We start from the raw sequence: 25,076 nt of genomic DNA, 5'->3' as shown, positions 1-25,076 counted from the left end.
TTTTCCGCCCAGCGAAGAATCCTTGCAGCTTCTGCCATTGCCCTCCTGCTTCTTGTGCCGCCCTGTCTGTTTACGTGGGCGACTGCCGTGATGTTGTCCGACTGGATCAACACCGGCTGACCCTGAAGCAGAGGCCTTGCTAGGCTTAGAGCATTGTAAATGTCCCTTAGCTCCAGTATGTTTATGTGAAGTGATGTCTCCAGGCTTGACCACAAGCCCTGGAAATTTCTTCCCTGTGTGACTGCTCCCCAGCCTCTCAGGCTGGCATCTGTGGTCACCAGGACCCAGTCCTGAATGCCGAATCTGCGGCCCGCTAGAAGATGAGCACTCTGCAACCACCACAGAAGAGACACCCTTGTCCTTGGGGACAGGGTTATCCGCTGATGCATCTGAAGATGCGATCCGGACCATTTGTCCAGCAGATCCCACTGGAACGTTCTTGCGTGGAATCTGCCGAATGGAATCGCTTCGTAGGAAGCTACCATCTTTCCCAGGACTCTTGTGCATTGATGCACTGAGACTCGCCCTGGTTTCAGGAGGTTTCTGACTAGTTCGGATAACTCCCTGGCTTTCTCCTCCGGAAGGAACACCTTTTTCTGGACTGTGTCCAGAATCATCCCTAGGAACAGAAGACGTGTCATCGGAATCAGCTGCGATTTTGGGATATTTAGAATCCAGCCGTGCTGCCGTAGCACTACTTGAGATAGTGCTACTCCGACTACTAACTGTTCTCTGGATCTTGCTCTTATCAGGAGATCGTCCAAGTAAGGGATAATTAAAACGCCTTTTCTTCGAAGAAGAATCATCATTTCGGCCATTACCTTGGTAAAGACCCGGGGTGCCGTGGATAATCCAAACGGCAGCGTCTGAAACTGATAGTGACAGTTTTGTACCACAAACCTGAGGTACCCTTGATGAGAAGGGTAAATTGGGACATGGAGGTAGGCATCTTTGATGTCCAGAGACACCATATAGTCCCCCTCTTCCAGGTTCGCGATCACTGCTCTGAGTGACACCATCTTGAATTTGAACCTCTGTATGTAAGTGTTCAAAGACTTCAGATTTAAAATAGGTCTCACCGAGCCGTCCGGCTTCGGTACCCCAAACAGCGTGGAATAATACCCCTTTCCTTGTTGCAGGAGGGGTACCTTGATTATCACCTGCTGGGAATACAGCTTGTGAATTGCCTCCAATACTGCCTCCCTGTCGGAGGGAGACGTTGGTAAAGCAGACTTCAGGAAACGGCGAGGGGGAGACGTCTCGAACTCCAATTTGTACCCCTGAGATACTACCTGAAGGATCCAGGGGTCCACTTGCGAGTGAGCCCACTGCGCGCTGAAATTCTTGAGACGGGCCCCCACCGTGCCTGAGTCCGCTTGTAAGGCCCCAGCGTCATGCTGAGGACTTGGCAGAAGCGGGAGAGGGCTTCTGTTCCTGGGAAGTGGCTGTCTGTTGCAGTCTTTTTCCCCTTCCTCTGCCCCGGGGCAAAAATGAGGAGCCTTTTGCCCGCTTGCCCTTATAAGGACGAAAGGACTGAGCCTGATAAGACGGCGTCTTTTTATGCTGAGAGGCGACCTGGGGTAAAAATGTGGATTTCCCAGCCGTTGCCACCAGGTCCGATAGACCGACCCCAAATAACTCCTCCCCTTTATAAGGCAATACTTCCATATGCCGTTTAGAATCCGCATCACCTGACCACTGTCGCGTCCATAACCCTCTTCTGGCAGAAATGGACAGCGCACTCACTCTTGATGCCAGAGTGCAAATATCCCTCTGTGCATCTCGCATATATAGAAATGCATCTTTTAAATGCTCTATAGTCAACAATATACTGTCCCTATCCAGGGTATCAATATTTTCAATCAGGGAATCCGACCAAGCCACCCCAGCGCTGCACATCCAGGCTGAGGCGATTGCTGGTCGCAGTATAACACCAGTATGTGTGTATATACATTTTAGGATATTCTCCAGTTTTCTGTCACCTGGTTCCTTGAGGGCGGCCGTATCAGGAGACGGTAACGCCACTTGTTTTGATAAGCGTGTGAGCGCTTTATCTACCCTAGGGGGTGTTTCCCAACGCGCCCTAACCTCTGGCGGGAAAGGGTATAATGCCAATAATTTTTTAGAAATTATCAGTTTTTTATCGGGGGAAACCCACGCTTCATCACACACCTCATTTAATTCATCTGATTCAGGAAAAACTACGGGTAGTTTTTTCACACCCCACATAATACCCTTTTTAGTGGTACTTGCAGTATCAGAAATGTTTAAAACCTCTTTCATTGCCGTGATCATGTAACGTGTGGCCCTACTGGAAGTCACGTTTGTCTCCTCACCGTCGACACTGGAGTCAGTATCCGTGTCGACGTCTGTATCTACCATCTGAGGTAACGGGCGCTTTAGAGCCCCTGATGGTTTTTGAGACGCCTGGACAGGCACTAGCTGATTAGCCGGCTGTCTCATGTCATCAACTGTCTTTTGTAAAGAGCTGACACTGTCACGTAACTCCTTCCATAAAGCCATCCACTCAGGTGTCGACTCCCTAGGGGGTGACATCTCTATTATAGGCAATTGCTCCGCCTCCACATCATTTTCCTCCTCATACATGTCGACACAAACGTACCGACACACAGCACACACACGGGGAATGCTCTGAGAGAGGACAGGACCCCACTAGCCCTTTGGGGAGACAGAGGGAGAGTATGCCAGCACACACCAGAGCGCTTTATATATATATATAGGGATAACCTTATATAAGTGTTTCTCCCTTTATAGCTGCTGTATTGTTAATATTGCGCCTAATTAGTGCCCCCCTCTCTTTTTTACCCTTTTCTGCAGTGTAGGACTGCAGGGGAGAGTCAGGGAGACGTCCTTCCAGCGGAGCTGTGAGGGAAAATGGCGCCTGTGTGCTGAGGAGATAGGCTCCGCCCCCTTCTCGGCGGCCTTTCTCCCGCTTTTCTGTGGAAATCTGGCAGGGGTTAAAATTCATCCATATAGCCCAGGGGGTTATATGTGATGCATTTTCGCCAGCCAAGGTGTTTCTATTGCTGCTCAGGGCGCCCCCCCTAGCGCCCTGCACCCTCAGTGACCGGAGTGTGAAGTGTGCTGAGAAGCAATGGCGCACAGCTGCGGTGCTGTGCGCTACCTTGTGGAAGACAGGATGTCTTCTGCCGCCGATTTTCCGGACCTCTTCTTGCTTCTGGCTCTGTAAGGGGGCCGGCGGCGCGGCTCTGGGACCGAGCTCCAAGGCTGGGCCTGTGATCGGTCCCTCTGGAGCTAATGGTGTCCAGTAGCCTAAGAAGCCCAATCCACTCTGCACGCAGGTGAGTTCGCTTCTTCTCCCCTTAGTCCCTTGATGCAGTGAGCCTGTTGCCAGCAGGTCTCACTGAAAATAAAAAACCTAAACTAAAACTTTCACTAAGAAGCTCAGGAGAGCCCCTAGTGTGCACCCTTCTTGTTCGGGCACAAAAATCTAACTGAGGCTTGGAGGAGGGTCATAGGGGGAGGAGCCAGTGCACACCAGGTAGTACTAAAGCTTTTACTTTGTGCCCAGTCTCCTGCGGAGCCGCTATTCCCCCATGGTCCTTACGGAGTCCCCAGCATCCACTAGGACGTCAGAGAAATAGAAATTAGGGTGTCATCACATTACAAAGTGACTTTTCTCTTACGTCCTAGAGGATGCTGGGGTCCACATTAGTACCATGGGGTATAGATGGGTCCACTAGGAGCCACTGGCACTTTAAGCGTTTAATAGTGTGGGCTGGCTCCTCCCTCTATGCCCCTCCTACGATACTCAGTTTAGAAAATGTGCCCGGAGGAGTCGGTCACAGCTAGGGGAGCACCACAGGAGATTTTCTAGTTTTGTTGTTTTTAATAGAGTTAGGCACAGGGAGGCTGCTGGCAACATACTCCCTGCTTCGTGGGACTTGGGGGGGGCGGAGTAGTGTCCAACCCTGAGAGGTTAATGGCCACTATCTCCGCTGACGGGACACTGAGCTCCTGAGGGTGATGATCATTAGCCGCCCCCAGGCGACCGCTCACTCCCACAGCCTGCCGCCACCCCCTAACAGAGCCAGAAGATTCCGGTGGCGTGTGAGTCACTGGCCCCCCTGGCAAGCGGGGAGACGGTGTGAAGATGGCGGCAACAGGGCGGGAGCACAGTACTAACTGCGCTCCGGAGGCTCAGCGGTACACAGGGTGGCGCTATGAGGGGCGCCCTGAGCCAGCGCCTATACCCTACACTGGTCACAAAGGCTGAAAGGGACCTCGGTAACGCTGCCAGCACCATACCTCAGGCCAGTATAAAGAAGTGAAGAGCGGGAAGCAGCGCCATGTTCAGGGGGCGGAGCTTCTCAGAGCGGACCCAGCAGTGTTCAGCACCATTTTCCTGCCTGCAGATCCAGTACAGAGACGCTGACAGGGAGAGCTGTCCCTCCACGCAACTCCAGCTATCCTGTGCGGTACCAGGGGGTTGTAGAAGGGGGGGTGGCTGTGTAATTACTGTGTAGTCTATTAAGATACACAGTCAGCGCCAGGTAGTTGTATTATTTCTACCTGGGGAAGTGCTGTGTGTGGGCTGGCTCCAAGCTCTGTGATTCTTTGTGGCATACTTGTGGGGAAACTGTGTCTGGCATTTTCCTGTGTGTGGGGGGGTTTGTTTTCTCACATAGCCATGTCTAGGGACTCTGGGGGTCATTCCGACCAATTCGATCGCTGCGTTTTCACGCAGCAAAGCGAACGGATCCCTGCTGCGCAGGCGCCTGCCGGATGGCCGTAGCAGGACAGCAATCGCCTCTGCCTGATTGACGGGCAGAGGCGATCGATGTGCGGGAGGGGGCAAAATGGCGGCGTTTAACCGCCGTTTCGTAGGCACGATCCGGCCAACGCAGGGGTGGCCGGACCAAATGGGGGACGGGCCGCAGCGGCTGCGTGACGTCATACGCAGCCGCTAAGGGCCAGGGACGAAGGAGTAGCTCCCGGCCAGCACGCTAAAACTGCGCTGGCCGGGAGTTACTCCTGAAGTGCAGAGGCATCGCCACTGTGCGATGCCTTTGCACTTCTGCGAGGGGGGCCGGACTGACATGCGGGGCAGACTAGCCCCGTGCTGGGTGTCCCCCCGCATGTCAGGAAAGTTGATCGTAGCTGTGCAAAATGTTGCACAGCTACGATCAACTCAGAATGACCCCCTCTGTGTCTTATGCTGCTGAGGACAATCCTTCTCCAGTGGAATCCATTCCATGTACACAGTAATATAATGTCTTGTATCAGATCCCTATTACTGAGTGGTTGACCTCTATTAAGGGAATGATCTCTCAGATCTCTACTAGGGTAGCTCATACTGAGACTGAAACTCAGGTTTGAAAGAATTCTATGGCAGTTTGGTCAGGTTCTGTTCCTATTCCTTCAAAATCCCTTAGCATATACCCACAGAAACGTGCGCTTGCCCAGGTTATGCAAGCCTACATGGATACCGACTCTGACACAGCAGACAGTGATGGGGATGTGCTGAGGGGGGAAGCATTCCTTGCAAAGGGGGTGCAGGTCATGATTGAGGCCATTAGAGAGGTGTTAAACATTACTGACACACCACCTGAGCAGGTTGAGGAGGCTTACTTCACAGACAATAAGAAAGCCTCGCTAACCTTCCCTGCGTCTAAGTAATTTAAACGCTCTATTTGAAAAATCCCGGGAAAACCCGGAGAAAAAATTCCAGATCCCAAAAAGGGTTCTGTTTGCTTTTCCCTTCCCTGAGGAGGATAGAAAAAAATGGGAAACCCCACCCATAGTTGACGCATCTGTGTCCAGATTGTCAAAAAAGGTGGTGTTGTCTGTCCCTGGATCTACCGCGTTAAAAGAACCGGCTGATCGTAAGATTGACACTACTCTCAAATCCATATACACTGCTTCAGGAGTGGCATTGATGCCCACTATTGCCTGGGTATGGATTTCTAAAGCTATAATAAAGTGGACAGGCATGTTACTAGAGGATTTGGATACAATGGATAGACGTGACATTGAATTGTTTTTACGTAACATACAGGATTCTGCGGGGTTCACGGTGAAATCCATGAAGGACCTGGGTATGCTGACTGCACGGATATCTTCCTTGTCTGTCTCAGCTCGCAGGGGTCTCTGGCTACGCCAATGGTCTGCAGACGCGGAATCCGGGAGAAGTGTGGAGAACCTACCCTACACAAGTCAGGCTCTGTTTGGGGAAGCATTGGATGCGTGGATTTCCATAGCAACCGCGGGTAAGTCACCTTTTCTTCCCTCAGCTACGCCTTCTGCGAAGAAACCTTTTTCTTCATCTGCATCGCAGTCCTTTCGGACCGCTAAGACAAAAAAGTCCAAGCCTCTTACCACCTTCTTTAGAGGTGGTCGTGCAAAATCCAAAAAGCCTACACCCGCAGGCTCCCAGGAACAGAAACCTGCTTCGTTCTGATTCCTCAAAATCCTCAGCATGGCGGTGGACCGCGAAGCCTGGAGGACGTGATGGTAGTTGCGAGGCTCAGATGTCTCAGCCACCTCTGGGTGTCGTCCGGCCTGGATCCTTGGGTGCAGGATATTGTGTCCCAGGGGTACAGACTGGAGTTCCAAGAACTTCCGCCTCACCGATTCTTCAAATCAGGCTTGCCAGCATTCTGGCAGACTGGGCTATCCTACAGGAAGCCATCCAAAAACTGGAAAAGTGACAGGTCATTGTCCCAGTTCCGCCTCATATGCAAGCCAGAGGTTATTATTCAATCCTTTTCGTGGTACCGAAACCAGATGGTTCGGTCAGACCGATTTTGAACTTGAAATCGTTAAACCCTTATCTGAGGGAGTTCAAATTCAAAATGGAGTCTGAGAGCGGTGATCTCAGGTCTGGAGTGGGGAGAGTTTCTGGTATCCCTGGATATCAAGGATGCATACGTCCACATTCCGATTTGGCCGCCGCACCAGGCTTATCTCAGATTTTCCCTGTTGGACTGTCACTATCAGTTCCAGGCACTGCCATTCGGCTTCTCCACGGCACCGAGGGTGTTCACCAAGGTGTTGGCAGAGATGATGGTTCTCCTCTGCAAACAGGGGGTGAACATAATCCCATATCTGGACGATCTGCTGATAAAGGCATCGACCAGGGAAAAGTTGTTGCAGTCTATTGCTCTCACGACTCATCTACTCAGGGACCATGGTTGGATCCTGAACCTTCCAAAGTCACATTTGGAGCCGACAAGCAGATTTTCTTTCCTGGGGATAATCTTCGACACGGAAGCACAGAGGGTGATTCTACCGGAGGAGAAAGCATTGGTGATTCAAACAATGGTCCGGGATGTCCTGAAGCCAGCCTGGGTATCGATTCAACAGTGCATTCGCCTTCTGGAGAAGATGGTTGCCTCCTACGAGGCTCTACAGTATGGAAGATTTCATGCTCGATCCTTCCAACTGGATCTCCTGGACAAGTGATCGGGGTCTCACCTACATTTGCATCTGAGGATTCGTCTGTCGCTAAAAGCAAGGATTTCACTCCTTTGGTGGTTGCAAATGTCTCACCTTCTGGAGGGCTGCAGGTTCGGGATTCAGGACTGGATCCTTCTAACCACGGATTCAAGCCTCTGGGGATGGGACGCAGTCACTCAAGGGGATACCTTCCAAGGAAGGTGATCCAGTCTGGAATCCAGTCTTCCAATAAACATTCTGGAATGGAGAGCCGTGTACAACGATCTTCTCCAAGTGGCACATCTTATGCGAGATCGAGCCATTCAAGTGCAGTCGGACAATGTACAGACGGTGGCCTACATAAACCAACAGGGCGGAACGAAGAGCAGAGCTGCAATGTCCGAGATAACAAGAATCATCCTCTGGGCAGAAAAACACGCATTGGCACTGTCAGCAATCTTCATTCCGGGAGTGGACAACTGGGTAGCGGACTTCCTCAGCAGACACGATATCAACCCATGGGAATGGGGCCGCCATCCAGAGGTGTTCACGGAGGTGACAAATCTTTGAGGGGTTCCTCAAATAGACATGATGGCCTCCAGTCTCAACAAGAAGCTTCGGCGTTATTTTTCCAGGTCGAGGGACCCACAAGCAGTGGCAGTGAATGCCCTGGTGTCTCCGTGGGTGTTCCAGTCGGTGTACGTGTTTCCTCCACTTCCACTCATCCCAAGGATTCTAAAGCTCATAAGAAGAACAAGAGTTCAGGCAATCCTCATTGCTCCGGACTGGCCAAGAAGGGCTTGGTACGCGGATCTTCTGGATCTACTGCTGGAAGATCTGAGGCCTCTTCCTCTTCGGGAGGACCTGTTACAACAGGGGCCGTTCACTTATCAAGACTTACCACGGCTACGTTTGACAGCATGGAGGTTGAACGCCAGATATTAGCTCGGAAGGGAATTCCAAACAAAGTCATTCCTACCCTGATACAGGCTATAAATGGAGTACCATCTAAACATTACCATCACATTTGGAAAAAGTATGTATCTTGGTGTGAATCCAAGAAATTTCTTACGGTGGAGTTTCAACTGGGACATTTCTCCTCTTCCTGCAAGCAGGTGGGAATATGGGCCTGAGGTTGGGATCCGTAAAGGTCCAGATTTCGGCCTTATCCATTTTCTTCCAGAAACAGCTGGCTTCCCTCGCTGAGGTTCAGACTTTTTTGAAAGGGGTTCTGCACATCTAGCCTCCCTTTGTGCCGCCTACGACGCCCTGGGATCTTAACGTGGTGTTACAGTTCCTCCAATAGGATTGGTTTAAGCCTCTACAGGAGGGGAGGTCAAGTTTCTCACGTGGAAGGCTGTTACTTTGTTGGCCTTAGCTTCTGCTAGACGTATGTCGGAGTTGGGGGCCTTGTCTTGCAAAAGTCCCTACTTGATCTTCCATGAAGATAGAGCAGAGCTCCAGACACGTCAGCAGTTCCTTCCAAAGGTTATGTCGGCTTTTCATATCAACCAACCTATTGTCATGCCAGTGGCTACTGACTCCTCAATTCCGTCAAAGTCCTTGGATGTTATAAGGGCTCTGAAAATCTATGTGAAGAGGACTGCTTGTCACAGAAAATCGTACTCTCTGTTTGCCCTGTATGATCCCAAGAAACTTGGGTGTCCTGCTTCTAAGCAGACGATCTCTCGCTGGATCAGGTTCACTATCCAGCACGCTTATTCTACGGCAGGAGTGCCTTGCCCAAAATCTGTTAAGGCCCACTCTACTCGTAAGGTGGGTTCGTCTTTGGCGGCTGCTCGGGATGTCTCCGCTTTACACGTTTCCTAAGTTCTACAAGTTCAATACTTTGGCCTCTGAGTACCTGAAGTTTGGTCAATCAGTTCTGCAGGAACCTCCGCGCTCTCCCTTCCTTTCTGGGAGCTTTGGTACATCCACATACATCCTCTAGGATGTAAGAGAAAATAGGATTTTAATTACCTACCGGTAAATCCTTTTCTCATAATCCGTAGAGGTTTCTGGGCGCCCCCCCAGCGCTTCGTTATCCTGCAGTGGTTACTTGGTCAGTACTGCTTTGTTCTTGGTTATGTAATGCGTTATTACTTGGTTCAGTAATGTTATTCAGCTGTTGCTGGGTTTTCAAGCTAGTTAGCTTGGTTTGCCTTGTGTGTGAGCAGGTGTGAATCTTGCTGCTATCTGTGTAAAATCATTCTCTCGAAGTTGTCTGTCTCCTCGAGTACAGTTTCTAGACTGAGTCTGGTAGGAGGGGCATAGAGGGAGGAGCCAGCCCACACTATTAAACTCTTAAAGTGCCAGTGGCTCCTAGTGGACCCGTCTATACCCCATGGTACTAATGTGGACCCCAGCATCCTCTACAGACTACGAGAAAAGGATTTACTGGTAGGTAATTAAAATCCTGTTTTCTGTAGAGCAGCTGTGTGTCTTATTCACTGATATACTTCTGTTTATTCTGAATGAATGATAATTAGACATTATTAATGTATTTTATTGTTCTGTGGGGTAAATAGGGTGAAGAGCTGACTAATATTAAAGAAGAAGCTATAGAGGGAGAAGAGGAGACGTATGTGACAGGTGATCAGCAGTGTAAGGAGGAGGAAATCCCCACAGATATCAGCACAGGTGAGTGATATAAGGGGGAGATGTACTAAGACTTGGAGAGAGATAAAGTACCAGCCAATCAGCTCCTAACTGTCATGTTACAGGCTGTGTTTGAAAAGTGACAGGAGCTGATTGGTTGGTACTTTATCTCTCTCCAAGGTTTAGTACTTTGTCCCTATGTGTTGAAAAGAGTTGCATATTCTCCTTGTTCAGTCACTACAGCAATCTCTAATCCCGCACCCTCCTCTGTCACTGCTCTAATCTCTTATCCTGCACTCTCCTCTGTCACTGCACTAATCTCTTATTCTGCACTCTCCTCTGTCACTGCTCTAATCTCTTATCCCGCACCCTCCTTTGTCACTGCGCTAATTTCTCATCCCGCACCCTCCTCTGTCATTGCTCCAATCTCTTATCCCGCACCCTCCTCTGTCACTGCACTAATCTCTTATCCCGCACCCTCCTCTGTCACTGCACTAATCTCTTATCCCGCACCTTCCTCTGTCACTGCTCTAATCTCTAATCCCGCACCCTCCTCTGTCACTGCGCTAATCTCGTCACTGCACTAATCTCTTATCCTGCACCCTCCTCTGTCACTGCACTAATCTCTTATCCCGCACCCTCCTCTGTCACTGCACTAATCTCTTATCCCGCACCCTCCTCTGTCACTACACTAATCTCTAATCCCGCACCCTCCTCTGTCACTGCGCTAATCTCGTCACTGCACTAATCTCTTATCCTGCACCCTCCTCTGTCACTGCACTAATCTCTTATCCCGCACCCTCCTCTGTCACTGCGCTAATCTCGTCACTGCACTAATCTCTTATCCTGCACCCTCCTCTGTCACTGCACTAATCTCTTATCCCCGCACCCTTCTCTGTCACTGCACTAATCTCTTATCCCGCCCCCTCCTCTGTCACTGCACTAATCTCTTATCCCCGCAGCCTCCTCTGTCACTGCACTAATCTCTTATCCCCGCAGCCTCCTCTGTCAATGCACTAATCTCTTATCCCGCACCCTCCTCTGTCACTGCACTAATCTCTTATCCCGCACCCTCCTCTCTCACTGCACTAATCTCTTATATCGCACCCTCCTCTGTCACTGCACTAATCTCTTATCGCACCCTCTTCTGTCACTGCACTAATCTCTTATCCCGCACCCTCCTCTGTCACTGCACTAATCTCTTATCCCGCACCCTCCTCTGTCACTGCACTAATCTCTTATCGCACCCTCTTCTGTCACTGCACTAATCTCTTATCCCGCACCCTCCTCTGTCACTGCACTAATCTCTTATCCCGCACCCTCCTCTGTCACTGCGCTAATCTCTTATCCCGCACCCTCCTCTGTCACTGCACTAATCTCTTATCCCGCACCCTCCTCTGTCACTGCACTAATCTCTTATCCCGCAACCTCCTCTGTCACTGCGCTAATCTCTTATCCCGCAACCTCCTCTGTCACTGCGCTAATCTCTTATCCCGCACCCTCCTCTGTCACTGCACTAATCTCTTATCCCGCAACCTCCTCTGTCACTGCGCTAATCTCTTATCCCGCAACCTCCTCTGTCACTGCGCTAATCTCTTATCCCGCACCCTCCTCTGTCACTGCGCTAATCTCTTATCCCGCACCCTCCTCTGTCACTGCGCTAATCTCTTATCCCGCAACCTCCTCTGTCACTGCGCTAATCTCTTATCCCGCACCCTCCTCTGTCACTGCGCTAATCTCTTATCCCGCACCCTCCTCTGTCACTGCGCTAATCTCTTATCCCGCATCCTCCTCTGTCACTGCTCTAATCTCTTATCCCGCACCCTCCTCTGTCACTGCACTAATCTCTTATCCCGCACCCTCCTCTGTCACTGCACTAATCTCTTATCCCACACTCTCCTCTGTCACTGCACTAATCTCTTATCCCGCACCTTCTTATCACTGCACTAATCTCTTATCCTGCAGCCTCCTCTATCACTGCACTAATCTTTTATCCCCCCCCTCCTCTGTCACTGCACTATTCTCTTATCCCGCACCCTCCTCTGTCACTGCGCTAATCTCTTATCCCGCACCCTCCTCTGTCACTGCACTAATCTCTTATCCCGCAGACTTTAGCTGCACAGAAAGTGGTATATTACACAGGGTGGTAATTCATGTGACCGCCGGTCAGCTGACCGACAGTCACATGACCTCCTCCACGAGCCCGATGGCTCACTATCCCGATGGTCGGCATGCCGACCAACAGGGACTATTTCCACTCGTGGGTGTCCACGACACCCCTAGAGTGGGAATAGAACCCGTGGCAACCGTAGGCCGCCACCGAGCCCGCAGCGTGGCGAGCGCAGCGAGCCCGCAAGGGGCTTGCTGCACTCGCTCCTCCCCGCCGGGATCCCGGCGTCGGTATGCTGCCGGGATCCCGGCGTCTGTAAGCTGACCGGCGGTCAGGGGACCGCCGGTCACCAGTACTACACCCATTACACATACAAAGTCACAGATGAAGCACAACAGAACTCGTTGTGAAAAAGCTGCACCCGCTGCGTCGGAGCAGTTCTTACATAGGATCAGACTCATTCGCACACAGGTACACAAATGTCACACACCACAGTGATCACTGTACACACTTTTACTGCCGAGATGGTTTTAAAAAAATTTTTTTTAATAAAAATGCTAATTTAGAGTGTGAAAGATGCTTTGCATGGCCGAGTTGCACGGGGATTAGCCTGCAAGGAGGGGCCATTTTGTGGTACAGGTGAAGCAACAGTAAAAAAGGAAACATCTGTGTAGAGGCCGGTCACGGTTTTTGTTACTTGTTTTCTCCTGCAGGGTCCTCATATTAGCCACAGAATAAACATTGGGATATGAGCTAGCGTCAGTAGATTGGCACTAACAAAAGCTTTTGGCCTCCCAGAATGCAATGGGCCAGTCCCCTATATCTCCGCCTCCTGGCTCAGGCAATTAATTTTTTTTGTTGATGCGGCAGGAGCCAGACCACGATCTTTGTGCTGCTGATTTTGGCAGCCATAAACTTGTTATTTGATTTATTTCTATAGTTTTACGTTTTTTTGGGCGAGTTTTCTAAAAAGCGTCTTACATACACCTTAGAAAGAGTCGCACCGATAACTCTCCGCCAGGACGCGACAGTGCTTACCAACATGTACAGTGCTGTTTCGCCTAGCGTCTGTGTAGGATGTACTAACAAGTCCAGCTAACGTTATCAGGCTGTGGCCGGCGCACGGGAAGAATGTAAGGCGTCAGTTCCGCTTAGCGGGAGAGAAGCAAGACACAGCCTTACTGTTTCGGGAGGAGGCTACTAAACAATCGCTGACACGGCTGACACTTTGGGTGCACCAGCGCTAGGCCCCAGGGATCATAGGCTCCAGGGATTAGTATGAGGCCAGGATCCCTAGGGTTGATGTCAGCAGTGGGGAGTAAGGTGCTTCCCTGGTCTCCCCTCCCCCTGGTTCATGACCAGTTTCCTCCGAGTTTCCTGCCATGAACGAATTTCCCGCTTCCGTCTGAGACGCTGTGTATCTAAAGGACCCAGGTGTTCACTTGGGCGTCCATGTTCACAGTAGGGCGTTTGTACACTATTAGCGACTGAATCCACTCAGCGTTTACCAGCGTTTGTTTTTCCTCCACTAGGGTCACTGAAGTACTCTTGTGATATGGACGGGGCGTTAGCAGGGATAGGCACATTTAAATATTTAAATTAGTAACTCTCCACCCCCTCCATACTCCCAAAGGTACCTCAGTGTTTTTTCTGTGCCTCAAGGGAAGGTACACGTGGAGAGATCTCCACAATTTGCTTCTATTTTTTTACAAAGGATTTTTTCTTTTTACACACAATTCTTTCCCAGCTTATTAAGAAGCTTGTGTTCAGGATTGTTGGTGCTGCTGCTGCAGCAATTGGCTTGTCAGCGCTCAGGACAGGAGCACCGCCATAGACCACTATCAACTGTTGGCGCAATTATTAAAAACTAGAAGAAAGGTGAGTTACGATGCCGATAAGGCATTTGACCGAGTCTCCTGGGCCCATCTCTCCTGAATTTTCCAGGTACAGGGCTTTAGTACTCCCTTCCTACAAGTGTTTCCACCCTTTACAATAATTCCACAGCCTTTTTAACTTTCAATTCTAATAATACCCGTAGTTTTAATTTGACCAGTGGAACGAGACAAGGCAGCCCTCTCTCCCCTTTACTATTTAACCTCGCTATAGACCCACTTTTTAGACACTTTCTTGGGGAACCCCTTTTGTAGAGGGATAATGATTGGGGAGGAGGAGGTGAGGTTTTCAGCTTTTGCCAATGACATTCTCCTCTATCTCTCCAACCCGAAAACAGCCATCCCAAAAGTGCTCGCTCTGTTAACAGACTTTGAAATGGTCTCAGGATTTAAAATCAATTACCATAAGATGGAGGCGTTAGCATTTTTCCCAGAGGGACAGCGTGGATGGCGAGGTTCCTTCCTATTCCATTGCGCCCAGAACAACTGCCTCACATATTTAGGCATACAGATACCACACAGATACCACGTCACCCGTCTTTATTACATGATTGTAATTACAACCCTCTACTTCAGAGAACCCTCCTGGATTTTTCAAAATGGGCCCACCTTCCTTTAACGTATGTTGGCCGCTGCCATCTCTTTAAAATAATCAGTTTCCCCCGATTCCTCGATATCCTCCAAACTTTACAAATGTATCCCTCTAAACACTTGTTATCACTCTTGAACAAAGCTCTTTTTAAATTAATATGGGCAAACAAACACCCCAGAATTCCCTATTTAAACTCCAGCAGAAATGTGACCTGGGAGGCCTTAATCTGCCATGCTTACGTTCTTATGCCCTGGCGGCCAATTTTAGAATAGCCTCTGACTGGATCAGTGGGTCCCAAACTTATTCAAACAGCTGTCTAGACCAAGCTTTAACACCTGGTTGGAACTTGGTTTCTTTATTACATACGCCACCTCAGACTCTCCTGCCCTCATTTAAGGCCAACCTTGCGCCTCAGGTTGCGACTATTACATTACCAATCTATATTTTTGCCGTTGTGGGGAAACCCCAACTTGCACCCACCTCATATCCCTGATTTTTAAGGAATGACATAGGCATGGCCTCTGTTACATATTTACATTTTTACAACCAGAATCGTTTACTCTCTCGACACGTATACAACTCCAAGATAAATTTCCAATGTTGTCAATACCTCTGTTCCCCTTCCTGCATGCATGTAGTTACGTTGATTCAATACTCCCTATCTTGGGAAGCAGAGGTATGTCCATTGTCCTTGACTGTTCCATACAACGCAATCTGGGATCCCTGCTCACTACATCACACATCTATGACCAGGCCCGCCTAGTACTGAACCTTGAGGGAGGTTCGACGGGACTGTTGAAATGGGAACGTGACCTCCCTGATCTTACCATGAAATCGCTTGTTTCTGCTTACCAAACTCTAAATAAACAATTGGTCTCTATATCATATGTAGAGATGAATCACAAAATTTACATAGAGCATACTTCACACCCAAGCTCAAATTTTTGATGGGTAAAGCGGACACGTCTGCTTGTTTAAAGTGTGGTAACCTGGGGGCCGATATTAAGCACTGTCTATGGTCATGTCCCCTAGTCAGTTCCCTGTCGTCCGCCCTTCAAGATTACATAACCTACGACTTACACCTGTCCTTTACTATCAATGATACATGGGCCTTCTGGGGTATAGTCCCTGTCGAATTGAGATCCGATTTGTCCAGTGGTAACCTAAAATTACTTAACAGGCTGGCAGCCACTGCTAAAAAAAAACAATATTATCACAATGGATATCTCCTGACCCAGTACCTATTTCCCTTTTATAACCCAGGTTATCCTACTTGTTTACAATGACTGGTCCGAGGTTTCCCTACAAAAATAAAAACGAACTGCAGTTTTCTTTGACATATATCATAACACTATCCCCAGAAACCAAGTCCCTTTTGCGTCAGAACTTTCATCTTACCACTTGGTACAAAATGACCGTCCTGTTTTCTGGCCACCTCTGGGCCCAACCTGCTTTTCTATGTACCCACAAACTGACTGTTTGTTCTTTTGCCTTCTTGCCCTTCCATTGTTCCCTGTGCATATTTTTGGGTTCACTATGGCTGGCCGGCGGTCGGGCTCCCGGCGACCAGCATACCGGCGCCGGGAGCCCGACCGCCGGCTGACCGACAGTGTGGCGAGCGCAAATGAGCCCCTTGCGGGCTCGCTGCGCTCGCCACGCTACGGGCACGGTGGCGCGCTACGCGCGCCACACTATTTTATTCTCCCTCTATGGGGGTCGTGGACCCCCGCGAGGGAAAATAAGTGTCGGTATGCCGGCGGTCGGGCTCCCGGCGCCGGTATACTGAGCGCCGAGAGCCCGACCACCAGCATACAGAAGACCACCCCATATTTTTATGTTTGTACTGTGATTTTATATGATCTCTGTCTTGTTGAAGTGTGAACCTTCTCTGCGTTTACAGTTTTTCTGTCAATAAAATTGTTTAAAAAAAAAAAATGGAAGACATACAAGATCACTGACAATCTCCCTCGACCTGGGGCTCCATGCAAGATCTCACCTCGCGGGGTATCAATGATCTTGAGAACGGTGAGGAATCAGCCCAGAACTACACGGGGGTCCTAGTCAAAGACCTCAAGAGAGCTGGGACCACAGTCACAAAGGTTACCATTAGTAACACACTACGTTGTCATGGATTGAAATCCTGCAGCGCCCGAAAGGTCCCCCTGCTTAAGCCAGCACATGTCCAGGCCCGTCTAAAATTTGCCAGTGACCATCTGGATGTTCCAGAGGAGGATTTGGGGAATGTAATGTGGTCAGATGAGAGCAAAATCGAACTTTTTGGTATTAACTCCACTCGCCGTGTTTGGAGGGAGAAGAATGATGAATGGCATCCCAAGAACACCATACCCACTGTGAAGCATGGGGGTGGAAACATCATGCTTTGTGGCTGCTTTTCTGCAAAGGGGACAGGACAACTTGTCCGTATTAAGGAGAGGATGAATGGGGCCCTCCTTCCCTCAGTAAGAGCATTGAAGATGGAGCATGGCTGGGTCTTCCAGCATGACAATGACCCCAATCACACCACCCGGGCAACTAAGGAGTGGCTCCGTAAGAAGCATTTCAAGGTCCTGGAGTGACCTAGCCAGTCTCCAGACCTCAACCCAATAGAAAATCTGTGGAGGGAGTTGAAAGTCCGTGTTGCCTGGCGACAGCCTCAAAACATGACAGATCTAGAGAAGATCTGCATGGAAGAGTAGGCCAAAATACCTGCTACAGTGTGTGCAAACCTGGTCAAGAACTACAGGAAGCGTTTGACCTCTAATTGCCAACCGAGGTTATATTACAAAGTATTGAGTTAAACTTTTTGAGTGTCCAAATATTTATTTTCCGCTAGAATATACAAATAAATTGTTTAAATATCATACAATTAGCCTAGGAGAGAACATGATATTCTATTCCGGGAGGGAGTGGGTGTAGATGTGGTTGTGGGCATGGATCCGGGCTCACTTTGCTTGTCTTCAATGTTTGAACGGACCTTCTATATGACTCATATACGTATATTGGTCACTACATTGGTTCGAAGTGTCGCATTGTTTCTATTACTTGATAGACAAGTGTTTTTGTCATATGTTTTATTGATTGTACACATTGATATACTCTGACTGAGACTCTCTGTTATGCTTCGATTTAATTAAAAAATATTTTTTGGAAAATTAAAAATCAGGCAATGTGATTTCCCAGTTTTGTTTCTCAGATTCTGTCTCTCACAGTTGAAGTGAACCCGTGATGGAAATGACAGACCTCTCTCATCCTAGCATTCCTTCAGGCAGGAATGGACAAAGGTTTACGGGTGGCTTCCTTGAGAGTGCAGGTGTCAGCATTGACTGTATGGTTTCAAAAGAGAATTGCTAACCTACAGGATGTTCGCACTTTTTTCCAAGAAATGTTTCACATCTAACCTCCTTTTCTTCCTCCTACAGCTCCTTGGGATCTAAGTTTAGTCCTAAAGGCGCTTCAAGTTGCTCCATTTGAACCACTAAAGCAAGTGGATCTTAAATGGTTGACAGCTAAAGTTCTCTTTCTACTGGCTATTGCTTCAGCTAGAAGAGTTTCAGATTTAGGGGCATTGTTATGTCGCCATCCTTTTCTGATATTTCATCCAGATAGAGCAGTTCTCAGAACCAAATCTGGTTATCTTCCTAAGGTGATGTCTCAGTTCCACCTTAATGAGGAAATTGTAGTACCGGCCTTTCACGGGCCTGATCTTTCTGCAGGAGATGCATCATTGGACGTAGTCCGTGCTTTAAGGATCTACGTGGAACATACCAGTGCCATCAGAAAGACAGACACTCTTTGTTCTTTACGGATTTCACAAGAGAGGATGACAAGCCGACGTTGGCGAGGTTGCTTCGGATGACTGATATTCTTGAGCTGATCTCCCTATTCTGGCTAATGTCTCTGCTTACTCTACTCGTAAGGTAGGGCCTTCATGGGCAGCACAACGTGGTGCTTCAGCTGAACAGATATGTAAGGCAGCTACATAGTCTTCCATTAACACGTTCATTAGACATTATGCCTTTGATACCTTTGCCTCTCAGGATTCTGAATTTGGGCGAAGGATTCTCCTGTCTAATCAGGAGCGTCCCCTCCACTAAATTTGCTTTGGTACATCCCAATGTTTATCCTGTGGATAAACTGTGGACCCACCAGGAGAAATACGTAGTTATGGTAGACTTACCGTCGATAACTCTATTTCTCCTAAGGTATCCACAAGGATCCCACCCTGATGCACCTGATTTGAGGATCCTTTCACCTACTAACCTCTTCCTTGTATGGAAGTGTGTGCATGTGTGTTCTTCTTGCCTGATTAGGGCTCTCTATGATGGTCCTGCCTTGAGCTTTGGAAAACAACTGAATTGCCTGAGCCAGGAATATAGGGTACTGGCCCGTTGCACTCTGGGAGGCCAAAAGCTTTTGATCGTTTTGCCAATCCGCTGATGCTACCTCCTATCCCAATGTTTATCCTGTGGATACTGTGGACTTAGGAGTGATCGACAGTAAGTCTACCATAACTACGTATTTTATTGCTACCTATCTGTCCAGCTGCAGAACTTCAATTAGTTGTAAACACAAGGCAAGAACTTTCTGCAACTGATCTGTAATGTTAAAAATCTGTTTTTAGGTTGCAAATTCATATTATTTTCGTTATAGATATATACATATATAGCTATGTATCTGTGATAATGCTTCCTGGTGTAAAAACAAGATATCAATTTCTTTGCATTTGTTTTATTTCCAGCACAATGACACAAAAGAAGGAATAACTCTGATGGATATCCCATTTTGTTTTTTAGATTTGAAAATAGAAGATGACATTACCACAGGAAATTCTCCTGGAGAAAGCCGCATTACTCCAAATATACATTTAGTCCATCACAGTGCGGATACATCACCTGATCCCTCCAATAATGAGGAATGTTCCGCTGATGACTCTGATATTGGTACATATAGAACAACCCGCAAATTATTTGCCTGTTCTGAATGTGATAAGCGTTTTCTATGTAAGTCACTGAAATTAAGGCATCAGTTAACTCACACAGGTGAGAGGCCGTTTCCATGCTCAGAGTGCAGGAAATGTTTTGCACGGAAAGCAGACCTTGTTAAACATCAGAGAATTCACACAGGGGAGAAGCCGTATCCATGTTCTGAGTGTAGGAAATGTTTTAGAAATAAATCAGGTCTTGTTGAACATCAGAAAACTCACACAGGGGTGAAGCAGTTTCCATGTTCTGAATGTGGGAAATGTTTTAGAAATAAATCATGTCTTGTTATACATCAGAGAATTCACACAGGTGAGATGCCGTTTCCATGTTCTGATTGTGGGAAATGTTTTAAACATAAATCAAGTCTTCTTATACATCAGAGATCTCACACAGCTGAGATGCCATTTCCATGCTCTGAGTGTGGGAAAGGTTTTGCAAACAATTCAAGTCTTGTTGCACATCAGAGAACTCACACAGGGGAGAAGCCGTTTTCATGTTCTGAGTGCGAGAAATGTTTTGCATTGAAAGTAGAGCTTGTTAAGCATCAGAGAACTCACACGGGGGAGAAGCCATTTTTATGCTCTGAGTGTGGGAAATATTTTGCACAAAGAGGAGGTCTTCGTGTGCATCGGAGAACTCACACAGGGAAGCCGTATCCATGCTCTGAGTGTGGGAAGTGTTTTTCAAAGAAATCAGAACTTGATAGACATCAGCTAAGCCACACAGTTGAGAAGCCGTTTCCGTGTTCAGAGTGTGGGAAAGGTTTTATAGATAAATCAAACCTTAAGAGACATCAGCTAAGCCACACAGGTGAGAAGCAGTATCCGTGTTCTGAGTGTGGGAAAAGTTTTATAGATAAATCAAACCTTAAGAGACATCAGCTAAGCCACACAGGTGAGAAGCAGTATCCGTGTTCTGAGTGTGACAAAAGTTATACACGTAAACATCATCTTGTTAAACACCAGAAAATCCACACACAAGAATAATGGGATATGGATAAGTGAGTACACAAAATGGAAGCTGGATGTCAGTTGGTCTATTGCTTAAAAGAAACTGTTGCTTTAAATGTGATTCTTATATATTGCAGAAACTTTGATTTTAGTAGCAATTAAGGAAATTAGTTTAGCTGTACAGTATTTCATAGACTGTGGTTAGATAGTATCCTATATAAAAAGTATATTTCTGCAACAGGGTACACTGTGATTCCACAGGGAATTACATTGTGGTGTAGAGTTGGATCTTGATCCGAGGCACCAACAGGCTAAAGCTTTGACTGTTCCCAAGATGCACTGCACCACCTCCTCTATATCCCCGCCTCCAGGCAGTGGAGCTCAGCTCAGTTTGTAAGTTGGTGCCTGCAGTGCAGGCAGCTAACAGGGAAGGCTGCGTTAGGCAGCCCTGAAAAGAGCTTTTCTGGGAAGAAAGAAGACTTCAAGGGCCGCAGCATAGGCACTTGGTGCTATTTGTCATAGTGACATATCGTGTTGCGGATCCCTCACCTCCCCCAGCGGCGCTGTATACTCCCGTGCCCTGGTTGCCGGGTACTTACAGCGGAGGCGCTTCGGTCTCATCAGGCACACACACCGCCGCTGCTTTTCTGGATCGCGTGGCTGCACGATAGGGAGGAGGTAAGAGGGTTCCCCAGGCGGGACCCGCCGAAATCGCGATCTGGTCGCGGTCTCCGGAGACTGACCACGCAGCTGGCGTGGACACTGTAGCCGTGCAGGGACCCCACTATATCCACCAGGCCAAGGAGCACAGGTCGGATTTACTAAAATCCGTTTAGTATAAGCTCCAGATTACCCGTGGTGAAGTCCAGCAGAGGGGACAAGGTGCTAACTTGTAGCCCCAGCCCCAGGCACCATCTACAGCAGATGTTTCCGCCCTGGAGCTGCATCTCTCTCTCCCTCACTCCCTGTTAGCGTTTGGACGCCATTACACAGAGCAACGCTGATTCTGGGACTGCTGGGCACTGTCTCCTCTGTAAAGCCGCCTGCCTCATCCAATGAAGATGGCGTATATACTGATCCATCAGACACTGATGCAGATGCTTCTGATGGGGACTCTACAACACAGGTGGATGTTCCTGACCTCTTGGAGGCTATCAAACTGATTCTTCAGATTGATGATGAAACTGAACCTCCAGATACGTCTAAGAAACCTGATAAGTTCAAACGTCAGAAGGTTACTAAATTAGTCTTACCACATTCTGACCATTTAGTTGACGTACGTCAGGAATCCTGGGAGTCTCCAGGAAAGAAGTTCTCCCTGTCTAAAAAGATGCTAGCTCATTATCCCCTCACTGCAGAGTTAAATAAAAATAGGGAAACACCACCTCTGGTGGACTCGCATGTCGCACATCTTGTGTCTTCTACTCTGCCTGTCGCTACCGTCACCTCTCTGAAAGAACCGACGGATAAGCGTGTGGAGGGTTACTTGAAGTCTATTTACACTCTTGCAGGTGCTGTACATAGACCTACTATAGCAGCTTCTTGGGCTGCAAAAGCTATTGAAGCCTGGGTTCAAGAAGTTGAGGCAGAACCACCTCTGGATTTTTCTGATAATGCCAGTGTCTTTCATATATTACCACAGCCTCTCATTTACATTCAGGAGGCGGCCTCTGATGCCGGTGTGCTGGCAGCCAAAGCGTCTACTACGTCCATTTTGGCTCGCCGGATTCTGTGGTTGCAGTCCTGGTCTGTGGATCTGTACTATAAAACACCTTGGAGGTGATCCCTTTTAAGGGAAACAACCTTTTTGGGGAAGATCTGAACAAGATTGTTGCTGATTTAGCGTCTGCTAAGACTGCATGTCTGCTGAGTACTAATCCCTCGGCTCCGAAGGCTAAGAGTACCACCTTTCGTTCCTTTCGACCTCCAAGTAAAGCAAAGGGTCAGGCGAACCTGAAACAGGCTTGCACTTCCAAAATCTCTAAGCCCAAACCTAAACGTTCCTGGACTGCCCGTCAGCCTGCTTCCAAACCAGACAAGCCTGCTGCATGACGGGGCGGGCCTCTCCATGGGGGACCCCCCTGTGGTTCTCCAAGGTATGGTTACAGACCACTTCAGACACCTGGGTGAGGGAAGTCAGTCACGGATACGCCGTCTCTTTCAAGACACATCCCCCTCGCCAGTTTTGCTCGAGAAATATCCCTTCGGATCCGTTGAAAGCAAGAACTCTACATTTGGTGGTACAATCCCTCCTGGACAAAGAGAGGCAGGGGGTACTATTCAACGTTGTTTCTAGTTCCGAAACCAAATGGATCCTCCCGACCCATTCTCAACCTCAAGTCTTTGAACAAATTTGTGAAGGTATCCAAATTCCATATGGTAACTCTTCGCTCTGTTGTTCTGGCTTTAGAGTCCAAGGACTATATGGTATCCCTGGACATTCAGGATGCTTACCTACACATACCTATTGCCATGTTGCATCAGCAATATCTGCGGTTTGCTATTGCAACCTACATTATCAATTCCAAGCCTTGCCTTTTGGACTAACCACGGCTCCACGGATTTTCACCAAGGTCATGGTGGTGATGACTGCCCTACTCTGCCATCAGAGTATCATGATCCTGCCGTACCTGGACGACTTGTTGATTCTTGCGAACTACCCAGAGGTTCTCCTACGTCATCTGGAACTGACGATCCAATTCCTATAAGCCCACGGGTGGCTCATCAACTGGAAGAAATCCTCCCTGGTCCCTGCTCAGAGCATGGTGCACTTGGGGGCATTACTAGACACACACAATCAACGGTTGTTCTTGTCTTCTGAGAAGGTCCTGAAACTTCAGGACAGGATAAGATGCTTCTTCTCTCACCCACGAGTGTCGATACACTTGGCAATGCAAGTACTAGGCCTCATGGTGTCGGCTTTCGACATGGTAAAGAATGCTCAATTTCATTCTCTCCCTCTGCAGCGGTTAATCCTTTCCAAGTGGGACGGCCTGCCTCACTGGATCAGGTCTCACATGATTTTCTTGACTCCGGAAGTTCGTCTGTCTCTGAGCTGGTGGCTCCAGGACCAACGATTGAGCAGGGTTTTCTTTTCTGAATCTCCAAATGGGTCCTTCTAACGACGGATGCCAGTCTGCGGGGTTGGAGCGCTGTGTTGGAGCAACACTCTCTTCAGGGTCGGTGAACCAAGGAGGAACCTCTCCTCCCGATAAATATTCTGGAGTTGCGGGCAGTGTTCAATGCTCTGAAACTTGCCCTGCCTCTGGTACAGAACAGGCCGGTTCAAGTACAGTCGGACAATGCCACCATGATGGCGTACATAAATCACCAAGGCGGCACTCGAAGCCCCAGGGCAATGTTGGAAGTGTCAAAGATTCTTCAGTGGGCGGAACGCCATCTGCCACCCATATCGGCAGTGTTCTTTTCCGGGGGTCCTCAACTGGGAAGCCTACTTCCTCAGTCGTCAGGATGTACCGCTGGAGAGTGGAGCCTTCATCCAGTATTTCAACTCCTAGTGGACAAGTGGGGCCTACCAGATGTAGACCTGATGGTGTCTCGACACAATCACAAGGTTCCGGTGTTCGGAGCAAGGACAAGGGATCCTCAAGCAACATTTGTGGACGCACTGGCACTTCCATGGATCTTTTCGTCTGTCGTACGTGTTCCCTCCGGTGTCACTCCTGCCCAGGATAATAAAGAAAGTCCAAGCAAGAAGGAGGAATACTACTTCTAATCGCTCCAGAGTGGCCCAGACAGCATTGGTTCTCAGACCTGCAGAGTCTCTCGATAGAGCGTCCTCTTCTACTTCTGCAACACCCAGACCTTCTCGTTCAGGGCCCTTGTGTCTACCAGGATCTGGCCAGACTGGCTTTGACGGCGTGGCTCTTGAAGCTTCAGTCCTGAGGGCCAAAGGATTTTCTGAGACGGTCATTCACACAATGTTGAAAGCCCGTAAACCGGCTTCGGCTCGAATTTATGATCGGGTCTGGAATTCTTACTTCACTTGGTGTGCGGCTAAGAATTAAGATGCATACAAGTTCAGTACTGCCAAACTTTTGGCTTTTCTGCAACAGGGCCTGGACTTAGGCCTTTCTCTGGCCTCCCTCACGGTACATATTTCAGCCTTGTCAGTTTGGTTTCAGAGAAAAATTGCGTCTCTGTCTGACATTCATACTTTCACTCAGGGCGTTTTATGGATTCAACCTCCCTATGGGGGTCATTCTGACCCGATCGCACGCTGCAGTTTTTCGCAGCGGAGCGATCAGGTCAGAACTGCACATGCGCTGGCGCCGCAGTGCGCTTGCGCATGGCCGCCCGTCGCTGCGATCGTCTCTGCCTGATTGACAGGCAGAGGCGGTCGATCGGCGGGAGGGGGCGAAACGGCGGCGTTTGGCCACCATTTCATGGGTGCGGTCCGGCCAACGCAGGCGTGGCCGGACCGTGCGGGGAGCGGCCCGCAGTGGCTGCATGATGTCACATGCAGCCGCTGCGGGCCGGGGAATGATGAGTAGCTCCCGGTCATAACGCTAA

At 48.8% G+C, this 25,076-nt stretch overlaps 1 protein-coding gene across 1 annotated transcript in view; it reads left to right on the top strand.

Moving 5' to 3' along the window:
* Positions 1–24,991, top strand: part of LOC135054734 (zinc finger protein OZF-like) — a 114,821-nt gene extending 89,830 nt beyond the window's left edge. Inside the window, exons 3-4 of the mRNA XM_063958029.1 lie at positions 9,948–10,059; positions 19,405–24,991. Coding sequence (XP_063814099.1) covers positions 9,948–10,059; positions 19,405–20,579 — 1,287 coding nt within the window. The 3' untranslated portion in view covers positions 20,580–24,991. The remainder of the gene's footprint in view (positions 1–9,947; positions 10,060–19,404) is intronic.
* The last annotated feature ends 85 nt before the right edge of the window (positions 24,992–25,076 follow it).

Source organism: Pseudophryne corroboree, chromosome 3 (genome assembly GCF_028390025.1).
Source record: "Pseudophryne corroboree isolate aPseCor3 chromosome 3, aPseCor3.hap2, whole genome shotgun sequence".
Taxonomy (NCBI): domain Eukaryota; kingdom Metazoa; phylum Chordata; class Amphibia; order Anura; family Myobatrachidae; genus Pseudophryne; species Pseudophryne corroboree.
This window is presented reverse-complemented; position numbering and strand designations above follow the sequence as displayed.